This window comes from Mytilus californianus, unplaced genomic scaffold, assembly GCF_021869535.1.
Source record: "Mytilus californianus isolate M0D057914Y unplaced genomic scaffold, xbMytCali1.0.p SCAF_9, whole genome shotgun sequence".
Classification (NCBI taxonomy): Eukaryota; Metazoa; Mollusca; class Bivalvia; order Mytilida; family Mytilidae; genus Mytilus; species Mytilus californianus.
Window position 1 is genome coordinate 95,788 of NW_026262745.1, and position 20,258 is coordinate 116,045.

The 20,258-nt window shown below is 32.3% G+C and overlaps 2 protein-coding genes and 1 long non-coding RNA gene across 3 annotated transcripts; all 3 read left to right on the forward strand.

The window, feature by feature from the left end:
* The first annotated feature begins 21 nt into the window (after positions 1 to 21).
* On the forward strand, positions 22 to 4,338 carry LOC127715742 (prestin-like). The gene is made up of 3 exons (XM_052221894.1): positions 22 to 411; positions 3,460 to 3,570; positions 4,154 to 4,338. The coding sequence occupies exons 1-3, from the start codon at positions 126 to 128 to the stop codon at positions 4,336 to 4,338; spliced, it is 582 nt and encodes a 193-aa protein (XP_052077854.1). The 5' UTR covers positions 22 to 125.
* A 598-nt stretch (positions 4,339 to 4,936) lies between these two features.
* On the forward strand, positions 4,937 to 9,076 carry LOC127716726 (uncharacterized). The gene is made up of 4 exons (XR_007989099.1): positions 4,937 to 5,087; positions 7,418 to 7,573; positions 7,984 to 8,066; positions 8,934 to 9,076. It is a non-coding gene; the product is annotated as an uncharacterized LOC127716726 (long non-coding RNA).
* Positions 9,077 to 9,695: 619 nt separating this feature from the next.
* Positions 9,696 to 18,376, forward strand: LOC127716724 (prestin-like). The gene is made up of 9 exons (XM_052222972.1): positions 9,696 to 9,805; positions 10,567 to 10,644; positions 11,022 to 11,117; positions 13,020 to 13,126; positions 13,426 to 13,495; positions 14,385 to 14,549; positions 15,896 to 16,039; positions 16,974 to 17,028; positions 18,176 to 18,376. The coding sequence occupies exons 1-9, from the start codon at positions 9,773 to 9,775 to the stop codon at positions 18,292 to 18,294; spliced, it is 867 nt and encodes a 288-aa protein (XP_052078932.1). The 5' UTR covers positions 9,696 to 9,772; the 3' UTR covers positions 18,295 to 18,376.
* The last annotated feature ends 1,882 nt before the right edge of the window (positions 18,377 to 20,258 follow it).

Consider the following 20,258-nt stretch of genomic DNA (forward strand, 5'->3'; position numbering starts at 1 on the left):
AATTGCATTTTTAGCAGATTACTGATCCAAAACACTTGTGTGTTGATGTGCGTTGATGTGTGTATGGATTATTGTGTATAAAACACGTGGAGATCTAAACTACATAATTTTTATGCACTGACATAATGGCAGAGCCTGAAACAGAAATCCTGGAAATAACAGCAAATGAAGACACCGGGTTACACAGAGTTGTAGATTTTAATGCTAAATATTATAAACAGAAAACAGACGAAAAGATTTGCGACAGAATTAAAAAATATGCTAAGAAATACTCATCAATAAATTACATGAAGTCATGTTTGTTTTCTAATGTGCCTATAATACGGAACCTTAGAAAATATAACTTACAGAAATACTTAGTGAGTGATATTCTCTCTGGAATTACAGTCGGCATCATGCAGATACCTCAAGGTATGTCAGTTAACCACATTGTACAGAAACGGTATTACATGTATATTGTATATTTTGGGTCGTAAAAGAGGGGAGGAATAGATGCATGATCAAGGAAAAAAGAAAGTATGATCTCGTGTTTGTTTGCCTCTTTTTAAAAGTTGCACGAGCAAATTAACATGATGGAAATCTTATTATGTTGTAATGTTACACTACTGTCTCAGGTTAGGGTGAGGGTTGGCGCCTGTTAAAAGTTTAAACCCGATGCATTTTTATGCACCTGTCCTAAGTCAGGAGCCTGTTGTTCAGTGGTTGTCGTTTGTTGGTGTGGTTCATAAGTGTTTCTCGTCTTTTATATAGATTGGACCGTTGGTTTTCCTGTTTGAATTGTTTTACACTAGTCATTTTGGGGCCCTTTATAGCTTGCTGTTCGGTGTGAGCCAAGGCTCCATGTTGAAGGCCGTACTTTGACCTATAATTGTTAACTTTTTATACATTGTGACTTGGATGGAGAGTTGTCTCATTGGCACTCATACCACATCTTCTTATTTATAATTACACTTTGTACGAATATAACTTTTGGCCATCCACTTTATATAGAAAATGAAAGGATATGGAGTAAATGTACATGGGACAAAATCGCACACAATACATAGAAAAAATAGAAAATTATCAATGAACAGGGCTTTTATTCCTGTTCTTGATCTTGACAGTTGATGTAGGGTCTTCAACAATGAACGAATAATTCATACCCTACAACAATGTCAAGACGGCCCCTAGCGTCGACTTAAGCGGTACTATTGATAAAAATAAACCATAGTTCACCTTCTTGCTCCCCACCCGCCAGGAGTGCCAACTTGTGCGATGCTTGTGTACGACGGTTCTCCAGTCGAAAGCACCAGGGATACAAGAAAAGTGCAGTGAATTAATTTTGAAAGACATCGATCGCCGCTAAAATATGCCTTGGTGTTACACATGACAGGAGCGGTCAATGAATTACATAATTTATAATTACGGGCGAGGTTTTTCATCATATATTTGTCATACATTGCCCAACAAAAGACCAATAATTTCGAAACAACAAATTATAGACAATACATATAAAACTAAAAAAAACCAAATGATAGACAGCACGGGGCACATCGAAATATATGTAAGAAAACCTAGCAATTTGAAATAGTATGAAAGGGCAATATACAAAACAGATGACCAGAACAGTATTTTGAAGAAATTTAACCAAACATGAAATTTTGACGGTGTATTGATATGAGAAATTCTGACATGAACAAGCACACCATAACTGTAAATATTATAAGAGATTACACCTCAAGCACGGGGAAACGTTCTACTGCCTCCACACAGCACTAGAGACAAACTCTAGAATCAATAGAAAATGAAAGGATATGGAGTAAATGTACATGGGACAAAATCGTACACAATACATAGAAAACATAGAAAATTATCAATGAACAGGGCTTTTATTCCTGTTCTTCATCTTGACAGTTGATATGCATCGACAAAACAGTTGCTTACTTTTAAATAGATTACCAGCAGCGGTGTCGACTAGGTGGTAGTGAGCAATTACATGTATTTGACCACTATGCGCAAAAAACGTGTTTCTTGAATATCATTCTTTGACATCAAATTTGTTATTTATTTTGGGTACAGTATACAAAATAACAGTCAAACTAAAATTTAACGTTAGACATTTGCCAAATTTGCTGTTCCAGAGTTATGCCTAACGGATACTCGCCTGATAGCAAAACATTAATGTTTAAAATTATATAATTAAACAATACTTTTTAAATATTTTTTACACGTTGTGATTTGGATGGAGAGTTGTCTCATTGGCACTCATACCACATCTTCTTATTTCTATTTTGAACACTTCATATATATTCTAAACAAAATCGACTTTTAATTTGAAATATATCAGCTTTGTATTTCGAAGGTAATGTTCCTTAATAAAGCGAAATTTGGAGATTTTATGTTTCTTCTTTAGACTAGATGCATAAATATGATTTTAGGAACAATATTGATACTAATAATGTGTCACGAAATATCTACTAGAGTACAATTTTGAAATTTTTTTTGGTGCATTTCGCCTCTTTATAATTATATATTATGGCTTATAATGCTAAAGTCAAGCATCGAAATTTGTTATACAAAGACCGTATGTCCATGGGTGCTCTTTACTTTTATGTTTAACTGTAAACAGACAACGGACCCCAAACGATGGTAACTAATACACGTCGGTTAAATCAGTAAATACAAATTCAACAATACAGAAAGTAAAAATTGTTTTTTACTCCATTATTTATGACGTCTTTTACAAAATTTAGTCTTCATTATAGAATGTTAGATAGAGACGCTCGCCGCCTGCTTATGTCCCTGTCAAATATTATATCTTTGTTTGATGTATAATACAATATTACGTCCGAGCTACTCGGCAAATTTAAATCAAAATGATCAATAACTGATGCTGATAAATTATGGAGATTAATAAATGTTTTAACAAGCTGTTGGAAATTCACCCATTAAAACAAACTTGTCTTTTATGTTTTCAAAATGCAATTAAATCTAGACTTAAAAGCCCGTGTTAGTTGTAAACCACAACATACAGAATGACCTTATTGCTCTTTCTACAATGTAAAATATGAAACTTAATAACATTGTACTATTTCAGGCGTGACCCGGCTTTGGATTGTGAAAACACTGCCATCGATATGAGGAATGTACCACTGTCTTCCTTTTTATTACATGCATGGTATTTGGTTTGTTGATAACATTGCCACCGATATGTGGAATGTACAATGCCGTCTTTTTTTTTATTACAGACATGGCATTTGGTTTGTTGACAACACTGACACCGATATGTGGAATGTACACTGTCTTCCTTTTTTTATTACAGGCATGATATTTGGTTTGTCGATAACACTGCCACCGATATGTGGAATGTTCACTGCCTTCTCTTTTTATTACAGGCATGACATTACAGGCATGGCATTTGGTTTGTTGATAACACTGCCACCGGTATGTGGATTGTACACTGCCTTCTTTTTATTACAGGCATGGCATTTGGTTTGTTGACAACATTGCCACCGATATGTGGAATGTACACTGCCTTCTTTGGTCCTTTGACATACTTTTTCTTCGGATCATCAAGACATCTCTCTGTAGGTAAGGACAATCATATTTAACAGTTACACATTAGAACTGTTCTGCGTATATATATATACATCCCGTATAATCGATTTAATGCACCCGCTTTCTGCATGCGCTTGACTGTCAGACGGAAGTCAAACTTTAACAATAATATTTCTTTCTGGAATCAACTTTTGGAGATTTCTTAAAAATTCAGGTATGAGATTTGCATATATATATATATAGCTATTAATACCTATTATTGAAATGCTAAGATCGATACATATAGTCAGTCTTAATCAGTCGGTAAAATTTGTGTTGCAATAGCGGCAGTTAATTGAGATAACAATTAGCAGTAGCCGGAGTCAAGAGTGGTGTTCATATATGTTATCAATACTGTGTTAATGTGCAGTAGCCGGAGTATTTTGAGTTTTTTTTTTGTCTTTGGTTGCAGTAGCTACAGCCAGATTGATGTTGACATATATGTATGAGATAAATTATGTTATTCTGTGCAGTAACTGGATTCAGTTTGATGCTGACATATGTTATTAATTTTGTTATAATGTGCAGTAGTCGGAGCCAGTTTGATAGTGATAAATGTAATTTATTTTGTTATTAGGAGCAGTAGCCGTAGTTAGTCTGATGATGGCTTCAGTGATTGATGTTGCAATGCAAGAAAACAATCTGTATGTAATCACAGAAAACTCAACAAATACTTCAACAGATGAGATTGTTAATAAACGAAAAATAGAGATAGCTACGTCAGTATCATTCGTGTCTGGGCTAATTATGGTAACAATATGATGTTTATTACTTTTTTTTAACGCTATTTACTTAAAAGAGAAGCGAAAGATACCAATGGGATATTCAACTCATAAGGCGAAAACAAACTGACAATGCCATGGCAAAAAACGAAAAACGAAGAAAAGTCAGACAAATAATAGTACACACAACATAACTTACACCTTTTACTGTTTATATGTTTATATGCACTTTATAATAATACCTTTTATATCTAACCAGTTAAATAATGTGTTTTTCGTAAATTGTTACGTTATAAATTAGGCCATTAGTCTTCTCAATTGAATTGTTTCATATTTTTCATGTCGGTGCCTTTTATATCCGACTATACGGTATGAGTTTTTCTCATTGTTAAAGGCCGTACGGTTGCCTTTAATTGCTTACATCCTCTTTATTTGAACTTTGGTGGATAGTTGTCACATTGGCAATCATACCAAATCTCCTTATTTTTATATTGGTGAATTATTGCATATAAAGCAACTGTTGATTTATTCAGTTATTACAAGAATGTGAAAATTGTTCTGCTACATAAAAAAAAATCAAATGAAATCAAATGTATACCAGTATTCAAATATTATTTTTTTCAGATTTTATTGGGTAAATTAAAGTTTGGGTTGATTTCGACTTACATGTCCGAGCAGTTGGTTAGTGGATTTACGGCAGCAGTGGCAATACACATCACAACGAGTCAGGCAAAACATATTTTTGGCATCTCTGTGCCTCAACATAATGGCATATTCAAGGTGATAAAGGTAGGGTTCCAAAATTTAATACCTTTTCATGCCCATACAGCTCAGTTAAAGGGGGGCAATAGCTACGAGATATAAAAAAAATAAAATATGATTTTGTTTTTTGTTCAATAATTAACATGATAAATGAAAGTGAAATAGTGAAATAATAATTCGCTTTAAGCAGCCAGTTTAGTTCAATTTTCTCAAAATAAGCTAAGAAACATCGCTGATGAATGATTCACTTGCAAGGGAATAATTCGAATCCGTATTCATGTGACCGTTAATTCAACCCATTAGTTAGAGATTGGTTACGTATGTATTAGTCGTGTTCAGCCATTAAAAGTAAAAGATTGTCAACATTGAAAGTGAAACAATTAAAGGTGAACCATTTCGTTGACTGATTCGATCCACAACAAATCATTCTTATGCAGGTGAAAACGATGATTAACTTATTTTTTTAACCTATATCATGAAATCAAACAGACCTAGAAAAGTCCAAGTGCACGAGGGCGCTATCTATTTATATTTATGTTTATGTTTATATCGGGTTATGTATTCGTCGGCAGTTTTTGGAGGTCATCTCGATTGTTAATTAGATGGAGTCTATACTAAAATACACACGAAATGCTGATATAAATTATCGAGTCCATACATTGTTAATTGTTTATTTCAGACTTATTGTAATTTGGATATACGTTTTATATTTTTTGTATTTTTGTGTTTCATTTTTGCTTTTGTGCTATGTCTATATGCCATTTTGTTTTTCTTTGTTAGCATATTTGTTTTTTTATAGTGTTTAAGATTATAACACAATGTTGACTGCTGTACCCCTATTTTTGACATTTTTACCTATTATGTCTGTTTGTTTTGTTCACACATTGTTCTCAATATAATGGAATTTTATGCGACTGTCATACAAGTGGGAGGTTAGCTAGCTATAAAACCAGGTTTAATCCACCATTTTCTACATAAGGAAATGCCTGTACCAAGTCAGGAATATGACAGTTGTTTTCCATTCGTTTGATGTGTTTGATCTTTTGAAATTGCCATTTTATAAGAGACTTTCCGATTTGAATTTTACTTGGAGTTCGGTATTTTTGTTATTTTACTTTTTAGTATGTTATAAATAAAATATGAGAATTTGAGTCAAATTGGTGAACATGAATTTTACAGCTAATGCCCCTTTAATGGGTCGTCATTGTAGTGTCACCCATGTCCGTCGGTTCGTTCTTATGAATACCGCTCTTATTCTAAGTTATTTTTTCTTCATGCCTGTAGCATTAAAACTGATTTTTTTGTCGATTATATAAGGAAAATTATATAAGGATTAGATAAAGATCACAAGTTTCGCTTAAATATATAACCTGCTTTGCACGGAAAAGCGAGGACATTCATATAAATATTATACGCATAACTCAACCTTGTCCATTTTTCTTCGGGTTTGAGCAGTGAAATCAAGGGGCAATCAAAAACCATAATTCCAATAAAAACAGATAATACAATGACCAATAGAAACAGACAATACAATGACCAAAGAAAAATGAGGAAAAGACAAACAACAATTACAGATCATTACGATGAAAAGTTTAAAAGATTTAGCAACACAAACCCTTGGGATGTTGGGAAGGAAAACAGTTCCTTCTCCATAAGTGACACCCGCATGCACGTTAAAATCTGGTAGAAGTTGTAATCGGTAATGTCACAACCGATGAAAAGCGAAATGGATTCTGGTTACGACAGATCATTATTATATACCTTTCAGTGTTGTATTCAAGCTGCGTATACATGGAATAGGATCCCAATTACAGGATACCAGTCCATTACCCACGAATGAAGTCTCTTAATAAATCTACCATCTTTTAAATGGGATATTGTACCGAGATGAAAAATATGTAAAGATGCTTAAATTTGTAGTATATATAAACATGATAAAGGGTATTCATTAAACTTTCAACTTCTGTAAATTTTCAGTGATTCTGAAATGTATAGGGTGGACGATTGTCTGAGTAAATGGTCCAAATTTTATTTTCGATTTTAATCAGGAAGTTAATAAAATGACCCTATTAATACTCAAAACAGTACTGCTCTCTTAAATGCCGGTCATGACCTTCCAAAAATTCTCCCATAAGCCATGAAGTATGAGAAAGTAATTTAAATTTTGCAGTCTAATATAGGGAATAAAAATTCTTCCCCTCAATTTGGATAAAATTTCATTGAAGTAATGGGGGAAAATTTGGTCCCCGTTCCACATAATACGTATTAATCTGGAAATTACAATGAAACAGAGTTTTAAATCGAACTATTTAATGATCATTGTAATTACCTGTACTTTATTATATCCTATTTTTCAGACCTGGAGAGATGTTTGTTACAACATACCATCCACTAACTTCGCCACACTCATTAGCACTGTGATTTGTTTTATCATTCTTTACCTCGTTAAAGTTCAAATTAATATGAGATTTAAGGCCAAACTGAAGATGCCCATTCCTATAGAACTCATCATTGTAAGTATAACAGAAGATGGAATAATTGAATCAATTGTATTAAGTTAAATTAATAATAATTAACATTAACCACTCTATTGGTTATATAATGCTGAGTCGCACAGTTAAAAAATGGATGCATCATTGGTGAATGTAAGAAAATCAGATGTTTTACAGCTACTTTAAATCATATGTTAACATACAATTACACTAATGTATGAATAAACAAATATGGTGGGTATATATTGATTAGACTGCAACCCAACGACACAAAACAAATCTGAAGGATTTTCTTAAATCAAAACATGATCCATGTACTTCAAAGCACTTATATTTTCTCTAAATATGAGGTTTGAACCTTTAGTTTTGTATCAAATAAAAATGAATAAACAATTAAGATAGTATAATTATAAATGGTTCTTCTTTTAAAGATTTCCATTGCAACTGTCATAGCTCATTTTGCCAAGTTCCATCAGAGGTTTAACATCAACATTTTAAAAGACATCCCAGCAGGGTAATGTACAGTTTGTTTAGCATGCTATCGTCGGGCGGCTTACCATTCGGGACTAGAGTAAAAAAGAAGATCGATTTCAAATCAGTCATTACTTTAATTTTTCATCTTATTAACACGACTCGGCAACATGACAGGTGCAACAAGTGGAACATGATCTAATTATCCTTCCGGAACACCTGAAATCACCAAGGGTGCAATGCAAAAAACACCAAGGTAGTGCAAACTGTATCCCTGCTTATCAATTTTAGAATGAATAGTAGTATTTAGCCAATACGATACAAATTGGCGATAATATAAATATTTATTTTATTACTTTGTATCATTATTGTAAATAACTTCTAAACTGTTTTGGTCAATACATTATATTTGAAATTAAAGTAAAAAGGACAAGAACTGTGTAAATAAACATCTCTCCACTGAGTTTTAGTATAATATCCATGGTAATCTTCAGACATTTTAATCTTTATTTGAAAATAAAAGCACATTAAAAAATATCAAAATGTACTTAATTGTTTGCACCCGTCCTAAGTCAGGAATCTGAGGTTCAGTAGTTGTCGTTTGTTGATGTGGTTCATAAGTGTTTCTCGTTTCTCGTTTTTTATACATGTGTAGCTTGCTTTTCGGTGTGAGCCAAGGCTCCGTGTTGAAGACCGTACTTTGACCTATATAATGGTTTACTTTTATAAATTTTGACTTGGATGGAGAGTTGTCTCATATGCACTCATACCACATCTTCTTATATATAATTAATGAATTCCAAAATTACTTAATAAGTTATTAAAAAATAGCTTAAAAAGATATGTACCTTAGTTTTATGCTGACTACAAATGCCTAATTTAAACAATCTGGACCATGTGAATATTTCAGGTTGCCATCACCAGTTTTACCTAACCCTGTTTTGGCTACAGGGTATGTAGCTGACGCCTTCATTATAGGAATCGTGGCCTTCACCCATTCGGTATCTGGCGCTAGACTTCTGGCCAGGAAACATAATTATGAAATTGATCCTAATCAGGTAGGTTTTAGTCGCTCATTTGAGTCTGGATCACGAACATAGAAAATGTATTTGTTTTATCATTCGACAAGTAAGCGAGTTCCGATAGATCTGTATTTTAATCAAATTGGTATAGTATTATTCCAGAGACAGATGACGTTTTGAATGATGGCCAATCAAAATCAAAGAAGACACCAGACGGACATGTTTTTCCTCCAAACAATTGATCTGTAACAAAATGAAAAAACTAGTCTTCTATGACCTTCAAAAACCTCTTTATCTTGTGCCCGTTCCTGCTACAGCTTAGTAATTTAAAAACAACATGTCTAAATCTACAATGTACCACACATACTGGGGAATGAGTATGAGACACTCGCATGCGATTCATTGTATTTGCAACGAATTAATACTGAAAATTAACACTGAAATTTATAAATTTCATAAACTTCCGCTTCATAAAATTTTAAGCATTGAAGGCAGTTACTTACCTGTTTAGAATATAATGATTCGAAATTATGAAAATAGTGTTTGTAATGATACTTAATTATCAGTAAATTTGTTCATTTATACTAAAAAAGCTAATAAATTACAGATATTGAGAAAGTTAAGTGACACATAATTATTTCAATAGGAGTTGGTTGCTAGTGGAGCAGGGAGCGTTGTATGTTCAATTTTCTCTGGATACATCAATGCTGGGTCATTATCAAGAACTATGGTACTAGATGGTACGAACGGTAAATCCCAGGTACACTTACACAATGATATTTCTTTCTTTTGAGTTTAGTATGGAGTGTTCAAATCTAACGTAGAAGTACATTATAGAAGTCACATCAACAAAATCTTTCTTAGCACCTGACCATTATTTTTTAACATACTTTAAAATGTTCTAACAATTAGTTTTACGCTATATATATGTTTCCCTCGATGTTAGGGAATTTAAGAGCCTTCATAGACTTTAACATACTTATCTCCTGACAACTGGGGAGGATAAGAATAGTGCTTCATAGTGGTGAGGACATTGACTCTCTTTTATCCTAGTATATTAAACTCAATTCATGTTACCCGCCTTTACAAGAGAAACTCGGGCTGCATACTGCGCGTTCTTTGGAACACTTTTACCAATGCTAAGTTTCCGGATAAGAAATATTAAATAGTTGATTTTAACAATATGTATTGTTAGAGTTTAACGAATTAGACAGCTTTAGATAAGGTATATTATTCAAATCTATACAACTTTATTAAATTATTGTTGATTAATTTCGTAGAGGAAAAGACATTTATGATACCATCATTCATTTATGTGCACGTATTAATAAACGCTTTTACATTAAATGTATTTTGCTATCCACGTTGCAATCTATATACAGATATAATTAACATTTGTTTCCATATAGTAATAATTAAATGTGCATGATTTGAATAAAAATCAATATTGAGTATCAAAAAGATATGTAGCCAAAAGCGTATCTTTCATTGCAAAAATAATTTCTAGATAATATTTTATAGATCGCCTGTTTAGTGGGATGTGTTATTGTCATAATCATGATATTAGCAATTGGACCATTGTTTTACTCATTACCAAAGGTAGGATGCTTATTATAAGTAATACATTAATTTCTGGATTAAGTCTTTTTTTCTAGCAAGGTCGTCACTTATCTTGAAAACATTACACAGTCATTTTATTGTTTTTAACTTCTATTATATTTTAACTTTCTTAACTGTCTTTTATACTTTAGAGTAACTATTATAGTTTATATTTAATTTTGTTCATTTCAATATTTTAAACTTGAAATCATTTTTCTTTCCTCATTTATTTATGATAATATTTTATTAGAATCAGACAAACAAATAAACTACACCATACGATATTAATAGTATTATAAGGGTTTACAAAAAGGAATGGAAAACCTAAATCCGAAGTTTTTATTAATTTTGTAAAAAAATGAGAGTTCATTTTACAGTGTGTTTTGTCAGCAGTAATAATTATAAACCTACGAACGATGTATCTTCAAATATTAGAGGTACCATCACTGTGGCGCACATCAAAGTTTGATTTTGTAAGTAGAAACTAAAACGTGTATACGAAATGTTTAAGACTCTAATATAAGAATAGTCAAGTCAAATATTCCAATTGTTACAACAATCCCGCTTCTTTTTCCCTCGAATGTGACATCACCGAAGTAGATATCACTGAGTTTGCTCTTTCATGATGAACTCGACGGGTGCCAAATATGGAGCAGGATGATCTGTTTACCTTTCTGGAGCACCTCAGTCCTGATATCACCCCTGACATTTGGTGGGTTTTGTTTTGCCAAGTTGTGTTTTGTATAATGTTGTTTGTCCTTTGGTCGTTTTCATGCCCCACTTGGGGGCATTATGTTTTCGGTCAGTGCGTCCGTCCGTCCGTCCGTCCGTCTGTCACGCTACAGGTTAATGTTTTTGGTTAAAGTTTTTGGTCAAGGTAGTTTTTGATGAAGTTGAAGTCCAATCAACTTGAAACTTAGTACACATGTGCCCTATGATATGATCTTTATATGTTAATGCCAAATTAGAGTTTTTACCCCAATATCATGGTCCACTGAACATAGAAAATGATAGTGCGAGTGGGGCATCCGTGTACTATGGACACATTCTTTGTTTTTTTTTGCCAAGGCGTTGTCAGTTTTTTATCGACCTGTGATTTTGAATATCGCTTTGGTATCTTCCGCCTCTCTTTCAAATATAATAGAAACCAAACGATACTGTTATAAAAGTATACTCTTGTCCAGCAGTAAAATCCATGATAAACAGTGTCGTTCGTTTAGCTATGCAGGATGTATAAATACTCATACACGTTCGTTTAGCTACATGTATATATGCAGATGTGTAAATGTGCATTCACGTCCGGTAAGAATGGGTACGTTAATTGTAATATATTTATATAGTGTTCTATGAATCTTAAGGAAACTTTGCAAGAACTCTCTGAGGGGTTTATATATGGCCTGTCACAAGGGTCAATGTCAGCCCTTATCACAAATACAATCTTTTTCAAGTGACAATCTAAGTGTTCATGTAGAACCTTCATATTTAATTTACTGTTAATGTGTTCTCATCTAGAATATATGTAAAACATTTGCAACTGGTAGGTAAACAAACAACAACTATCAATCAATCGTATATATTGCACAAACCAAAAAATATCTGTATTATCAGAATTTAAGTACAGCTAATTCAAATACATTGTTTGTGAGTTAAATGAATAGGAACACAGTATAGACTAAACAAAAGAGACAAATGTAAAGACAATGTCAAACAGAAGTAGTGATGTTTTTAATGGAAATCCAAGAATACTACACAGAGAAGATAAGTATTCAGAAACAAATCTAACTTAACCAGAGATGAACTCAGATGTACATGTCGTGGTTTTTAAAAAAATCGGAATTCAGTGATATAAAGTTTTAATGCGAGCAAGGATATTTGAACTTTAACAAACGTAACAGGTTCAAGTGTGTTTATACGTCTAGAGAACAACATGAAGGTTAATATACACGTGAAGATGGCTATTACATTAAGATTTTTTTTGTGTTTAAATTTTCTATCTAGCCACGAGTTTCTCTATTAGGGAGGGTATGTGGAGAATGGTGTGTATAAAGAAATATTATAGTCTTGTAACTGCAAAGTCTATCATAATGAATAACAAATGAAAGTCTTGAGGATTTTACACGTCCATCAATGTTAGTTGTATTATTGCAACAAACTATAATCCATTAATTACATGTAAGATTGAGGGTATACAGCCAAACTCATGACTGTGAATAAAAATATCCAAGTCAAGTATAGATTTGAGTAAAAACTTATAGCTCTGCATGTTGGAATAGGAAATAAATCATAGCTAATTGAACGACATTGAAAAGTGGCCTCTGGTGGGTAGTTGAGAATGAGATACTAAACGTTTTTATTGTAAACCTTTTTTTCTGCAGGTTATATGGATGGTGACCTTTCTGACCTCATCCATTCTTGATGTAGATATTGGCATAGCTTCAAGTCTGATATTTTCTCTATTGACTGTATCATTACGAACACAAAGGTCAGTGATAAAGATAAAATTATAGGACTGTACAGTCCGTATAGTATACGTAAGCACAATAATATAATGTAGCTCTTTTTATAGTTATGACAACTATTACAATTATTTGGCATTCTGACATTATATATTATTTTTATTTGATCAAAGATAATTCTATAAATATGACCAAAGAAAGAAGTTCAAGGTTTGAAGTATTATGCCGAAATATAGAATTATTTTTTTGCTGCAAGATGAATGATTACACAAGCACACTTTGTGAAGATATGAATTTGAACAAACTATGTTGTATTCATTTTCAGTCCTTCGTCATATACACTAGGATTTGTTGGGAAAACAAATCAGTTAAAATCAGTAGAAAGATATGATCCCGTAAGTATCACTTCTAATATGATAAATACACAGAGAATTGACTGATGTTAAACTGGATGTTAAGCAAACAAACAGTTTGTTTGCTTAACATCCAGTTTTAAATACACATAGGCGATGGAACACACTCGTCTTTTTATATTTCATCCGTACACTTTTGACAATGCATACATGTAAATATGACGTGTATTGCTTGGGAAACTGAAAACTTAGTATAGGACCGTTTTATCGCGGTATATTATTTCCAAATTCTATTTATAGATTTTGAATGAAAAATTAAAATGACATAGTTGGGTTTTCTTAAATAGCTTATGATAACGAAATATACATGTACGAGCTGATATTCAGATGACATTTAGTCGTTGAAAAAATATATGCATATTTCGGCATAAGTGAGATAGAAAATGTGGAGGAAATGGAAGAGAGACCATGTATCTGAGAGACGGAAGATACCAAAGGGATATTCAAAGTCCCAAAAAAACTGACAATGTTATGGCAATACAAAAAACGAGATCAAAAGACAACATCCTACAAAACATAACATAAAAAACTAAAGACTGAGCAACCCCACCTAAAACCGGGTGATCTCAGGTGCTCTGGAAGGGTAGCAGATCCTGTTCCACATGTGTGAAATTACAAATCAAAAATTTTAAACTTTATATAATACAAAACGTTTAAAACCATATTTGCACCATTTTGCTGTTATACTCGCGTCTCCAAAACATCATTGTAAAGTAAAGAACATGATATACATGTAACTTAATTCTGTGAGATACAGAATCAAGTAAGGAGAATAAATGTTGTCGTTCATTCATTAAAGCAAAATTGATAGAATGAAAACTATCCTACAAAGTCAACAAACTCAATGAGTAATCGTCTACCCCTTTTTCAGGTTGTTGCGCCAGACAATGTTAGAATAATTCAGTTCCAAGCCCCTATTTACTTTGCTAATGCCGACATATTTGTGAAGAGTGTGGTCAAGTTGACTGGTATTGATCCAGTAAAGGCCAGGAAGAAACAGAAACAGTTTAATCAAGTGGAGACAAACATAAGCCCGGTAATTGTTGTATCCTTTGATATAAATCCAGTGATTTATTATGATATAACATTTATACTGTGTCTACTAATAAAACAAGACGCTATTTATATATCAATGAGACACCAAACTAACGAAAAACAAAACCAGACAGTCTTGTAAAGGTTAACAAAAGTCTCCAACAATAGACAAGTGTCTATGTTCCAGACCATATGAGTATTTGTACCGTACGCGTATGGTCATGACCATATGAGTATACATATGGTCCGACCATACGAGTACGGTCAGACCATATGAGTATATACTCGTTTGGTTATTAACGGGCCATACTACTAGTATATGAGTATTTAGACCATAAAGGTATTTTTCGAATAAATTCAAACTTCCTTAACAGACACAGCTCGTTCTCTGAACCAAAATTGGAACAAGTTATTAACTGAAATCCATTATCTTTGTCACATGTTGTCTGAATCTTGGTATATTTGTGTTTTGCCCTCACAATATAGAGTCAATTTTAAGCACCTTTATGCTGTCAACAGTTTCGTCCGTACATGAAACCACAGGTGTTTTGAGAATGCACATTTTTTTTCTATTCTACGATGTTTAGAATAAATTTTCTTTAATTTCTTCTAATTTCCACTTATTTTCACTTGACTGATATGTTTATACTCTTATTCATGTGATCTTACAATAACAGTGGTTTCTACATAAGAACAGAGGGACAGCACGTATAAACTATTGTAATTGTAAATCGTATATAGAGGAGCATGAAGAAATTAAATAACTGAAAATAATTTGAAATGTTTAAGAAATCTTAAATTAGAAATTGAAACAACAAAATAAGGTTAATGCGTTGTTCAATGCTCCAATTGCTAATGTGTAACAGTTACTTCTTGCTTAACATGTTTCTTAAAGACATATTAATAATGACCATGCAAAAACGCGTCTACTATAATTTTACTTATTTTTTGTGATCAAAATTCATTTTATTTCATTTATCACGTTTCAATGATTACCGAATTATTATCTAAGTCAAAATTTGATTTTTAAGAAACGTAGTCTATGACACCTTGAAGGGTTATGCCTTATGCAATTATCGTTCAACATCTATATAATACATTGTATGTCAAACACTAACGTCCATTGGCATCAAATTCCCTGAAAGACAACGATGTTAAACAAATATAAGGATTTAAAAAAAATTATCCTTTTAACAATTTTGATTCGAGTGCCTATGATGAATATTTTAATTGTTTTACATTTTGTCACGTCGTGGCCTTTTACAGCTAAACATTTGTATGGATTTTGCTCAATCATTACTTACAGTACTTACAGTGTATATACATGTTCTATACTTTAATTCATAGACGGATTTGACGGAAAATTGTGATCTAACAATGCAAATAGAGTCAAAGATGTCAGAAAAATTTGTTGATGGTGTAGAAATCGTTATACTTGATTTTTCTGGAGTGAATTTTATCGATATTGTTGGAATAAAGGCGTTAAAAAGGGTATGTACTTGTGTGTTCTATTAATTATGAATGTTAGTCACAATGTTAATATGTTCAGTTAAAGCTATCATATAATACAGCTTATAAATTTGTTATAGATAGATATTTTTATTTTAAAGTACTACTTGGTACATGTACATGAAATACATTATACTATATATTATAGCCAATAAACATATGTTAACAGGAGAGTACTGAACATTTGAGTATTTATTGTGTAACTTAAAGACTTAATATGACCATATGTTTCGTTTTATTTAACAATGAAAATCTAATAGATTACATTATTAATAACGTGTATTGGTTCAGTTAGTTATACATGTACATTATACACAACTTTACAGATCTTTTCATAATGCTAGCAAGACAAAGGCTTGTTTGTATCAATGTTTGCTCAAGCATTGTAATTAAGATTGACATCTGAAAACAATATAAAAAGGCGAATTTAAACTTGTATACATTATATTTAAATTTGACTGTACATTATCAAATAATCAAATTTACCTTTACACAGGTTTAACTCTGTCTACTTATATTGTTTGCAGATGTCAATCTTAATTACAATGCTTCAGCAAACATTTGTACAAACAAAGCAGGCATGTCAAACAAACCTTTGTCTTGCTAGGATTATGAAAAGAGCTGTAATACCTAAAAGTTTTGTAAAGACTGTAAAATTCAGATATTATTGCGTGCATTTATTATTGCAATTTTTGAAGAAGTGATGACAAAAATGCGAGATTATTTATTGCGATTTCAGGAAAATCTGCATTCTGAATAAATGTATCAGAAATCAGAATGCGAGTTCTTATTATTGCGAACGTCACCCAGTCGCATTATTCGCATTAATAAAAACCTTGCAATTAGTTCTGAATTTACAGTAGTCAGTTATTACGTTGAGAATTATGCTAATGCTTATGGTATCTGAATGTTCTAGGTATATACAGATTATAACAGCATTGGAATTCAAGTATTTATAGCTAGCTGCAATGGTGAGTAATTTTAAACGATTCTCTTTAACTATATAAGCGTGTTTGTCTGTAGTAGCAAAACCATTGCAACTCGTATTGGTCTATTTATTGTAATAAACATGAAGAACAACAATAAACTCGCTGTATTTATGTTCTTGGTTCTCCAAGTGCTTGTAAGGATTTTGTGTAATGAATTGATACATCGTAGCCTTTCTTTTCAATAGTTACATATATGTAATGATTTACATTAAAGCACCAGTTCTCTCTCGTACCTTTATTATTTGTGCTGAATGTTTAAATATATGTTAGAGAAACATATATATTGCAGCAGGTTTAATTGTCATTTGTTGTCGATTAATTTACTGTATATGGCTGACATCTCTTACATTTTAACATTTTCAATTATTAATAGACTGTTTTTTTTTATAAATAGGGAATGTTCGTTAATGAGACAGCAATCCAATGACACAAATAATAGAAAGACATTTACATTTATGTAGCAGTAAAATTACTAGTTCTACCTTCAACATCAAACAGGTGTCTATACAATTTGTTTAGCTTAAATTTAACAAGTCTGAGGCAGTAGCCTAGATATATTAGAACTATCAGGATGTGCGATATCTAGATATCTAACAAGTAAACAATACATGTACATATACACCTATAAAAGTGGTTTAATCGGTATTTACATGTATATACAGTGTATATATATAGTTAACGATTGACTTAACGTATCTTTGTAATAATCAGTGTCCATATGGTTGAGAAAGTCATTGATGTTATCGTAACACATAAAAAGGATAACAGAGATTATGAGAAATGTCTAGATTATAAAAAAATACACCTGACTCTTGAAAAACAAACAAACAAACACACACAACAAAGACGAAGAACATTGACCAACACATGGTCCAGATAGCCCGACTTGCAAACTTCTACGTCATTTGGTCTCTAGTGGAGAGTTGGTTCATTAGCAATCGTACCACATCGTCGTATTTTTGATATGGGTACAGGCACAAAAGTACGAGGAGTTAAGTTTTCTGCACACATCCCCGTGTTTTGTCTATCTATAATATCTGTAGCAAAAGTAAAACTCTGATTAAATAGAGGTGCATCAAAAACATGTATCATATTTGTTATAAATGTTTTGTTTTTATATATTTCACAGATACTGTTACAACCATGATGACATCTACAGACTTTATGAAGGATTATGAAGAAACAGTATATTTAACAGTGAATTGTATACTTACACATAAAAAACTGAGATCAGGCTTACAAGTTTGATACAATTCTTATAAATTTTCAACTGTGTTGAATAATAAATATTGCATGCAATTGGAAGTTGTCATTTTCTACATACATTTTGTACCATTCCTTTCACCGTAGGACCGTCATAAAGAAAACCATCGATCGATTACCCTTTCCTTAAAATTCGATGACATGAAGTGGCCACGCACATGATTAAATTGAAGGCCAGGCATACTTTTGTACTTTTTATACATTGTGACTGGGATGGAGAGTTGTCTCATTGGCACTTATACCACATCTTCTTATTTATTATGTGACCCCAATGGATTGTTTAGTTTGTAAGTCCTGAATACAATTATGTTACCTGCTATGTTAACTGCATGTGTTGTCATGATTCTCAAAAAACAAATTAACATACAATTTGACATAACAATATGCTCCACAAATTACTGCTGTTTCAGGTCTATTACCACGGCCAGCACTTGAAGTGTGAAATCATTTTTACATCACTTGTATTTAAAATCACCATACATATGTAGATGTATACGTACCAAATCAAAAGCTTCAACATAAAAACATCTGTCAGTTTTTAAAAAGTGGGGACATGTAGTCATAGGAGAGTGCAGATAGCTTAGTTGAAGGCACAGGCACTTGTCTCTCAAAGATTCCTATATATGTTTTTCAAAAATGCGAGTTAGGTACCTTGTGTTATATTAAGGTATATAGGATTTTTTTTCTGAGACAAGTGCCTGTGGATGAAGGTGCTAAACTTCATTTTCAATGGATCAATAAAAAATAATTAGCAGGCCTAGGTGCTTTCGACATCAATTACAATCGACTAGGATTGCCAGTTTTCCTTCCGAAGGTCGGTGGTTCTCTCCGGACACTCTGGCTTCTTCCGATAATAAAAACTGGCCGCATCGATATAATCAAAAGTGCTGAAAGTGGCGTAAAAACATCAACAATCAACAATAAAAAACTACAAATTTTTTATGATATCGGTTGTACATTGTAAGTCATTAACTATTTCTGAATAATAATTTTTAATAATAATTTATTTGTGCTCTTGGTGTCTTTTCTCCCTTTTTAGGAATGATAAAGATTATTTTTAGATAGAAATATTTAAAAAATATAACCATGACATAAATCGAGCCTAAAATGCATCTTGTTGCTCTTGGTTTACTTTTGATATTTAAATAGGTTTTAATATTAGGTAAAGAACTGATACATTTGGATAAACTAAGTAAACATTGAGGATAATTAGACTTTTGTCTTTTATTTGTTTTTTTTTGTCGTAGGGGTGCTGTCACATTGAGATAGACTCGATGTCTGCTGAATTAACTTTTACGAGGTGAATTTGATATTAAAGGGAAGAATATAGGGAGAAGGCGTTCAGAAACGATAAATTCAAGTACATGTAAAACATACAATGCCATGGACAACATGGAAACTTGCATATGTTAAATCTTCGATTATTAAATTACTTTTTTTCCCAATTTCTATTACTTTGTAGAATGCGTATGTATATATATATATATATGACTGTTAAAGTTTCTAGAAAGTGATGCCGATTTCTATAAGCCGTGTTTCAAGAACAACCAAAAATGTCTACTTACTATTCACCTAATAAAATATAAAAAGGGAAAATATTTTTTCTCCACACAAATAAAAGGAGATGATTGGTTTATGCCATTGAGACAGAAACCCCAAAAAGATATGCATGTACATGTGTATCAAACAACATATAGAAGTCAACACAACGTGTTAATAAATAGACAATGGTCTGTATAACATGTCGAGTTCAGATTACTAGTAGTCTTGATATTGAAATGAAATAGTGAATAATGATAAAAAATATCACGGAGTTTACATTGAGACTATTTTTCTTTCCCAGTAATTGTGCGAACAGGTCACCTGCTTTCTGTATGACAGCACAATCGGATCTTTATGTCTACAGCTAAACACACACAAATTAGAAGCATAATTAGTGGCTTACAGCA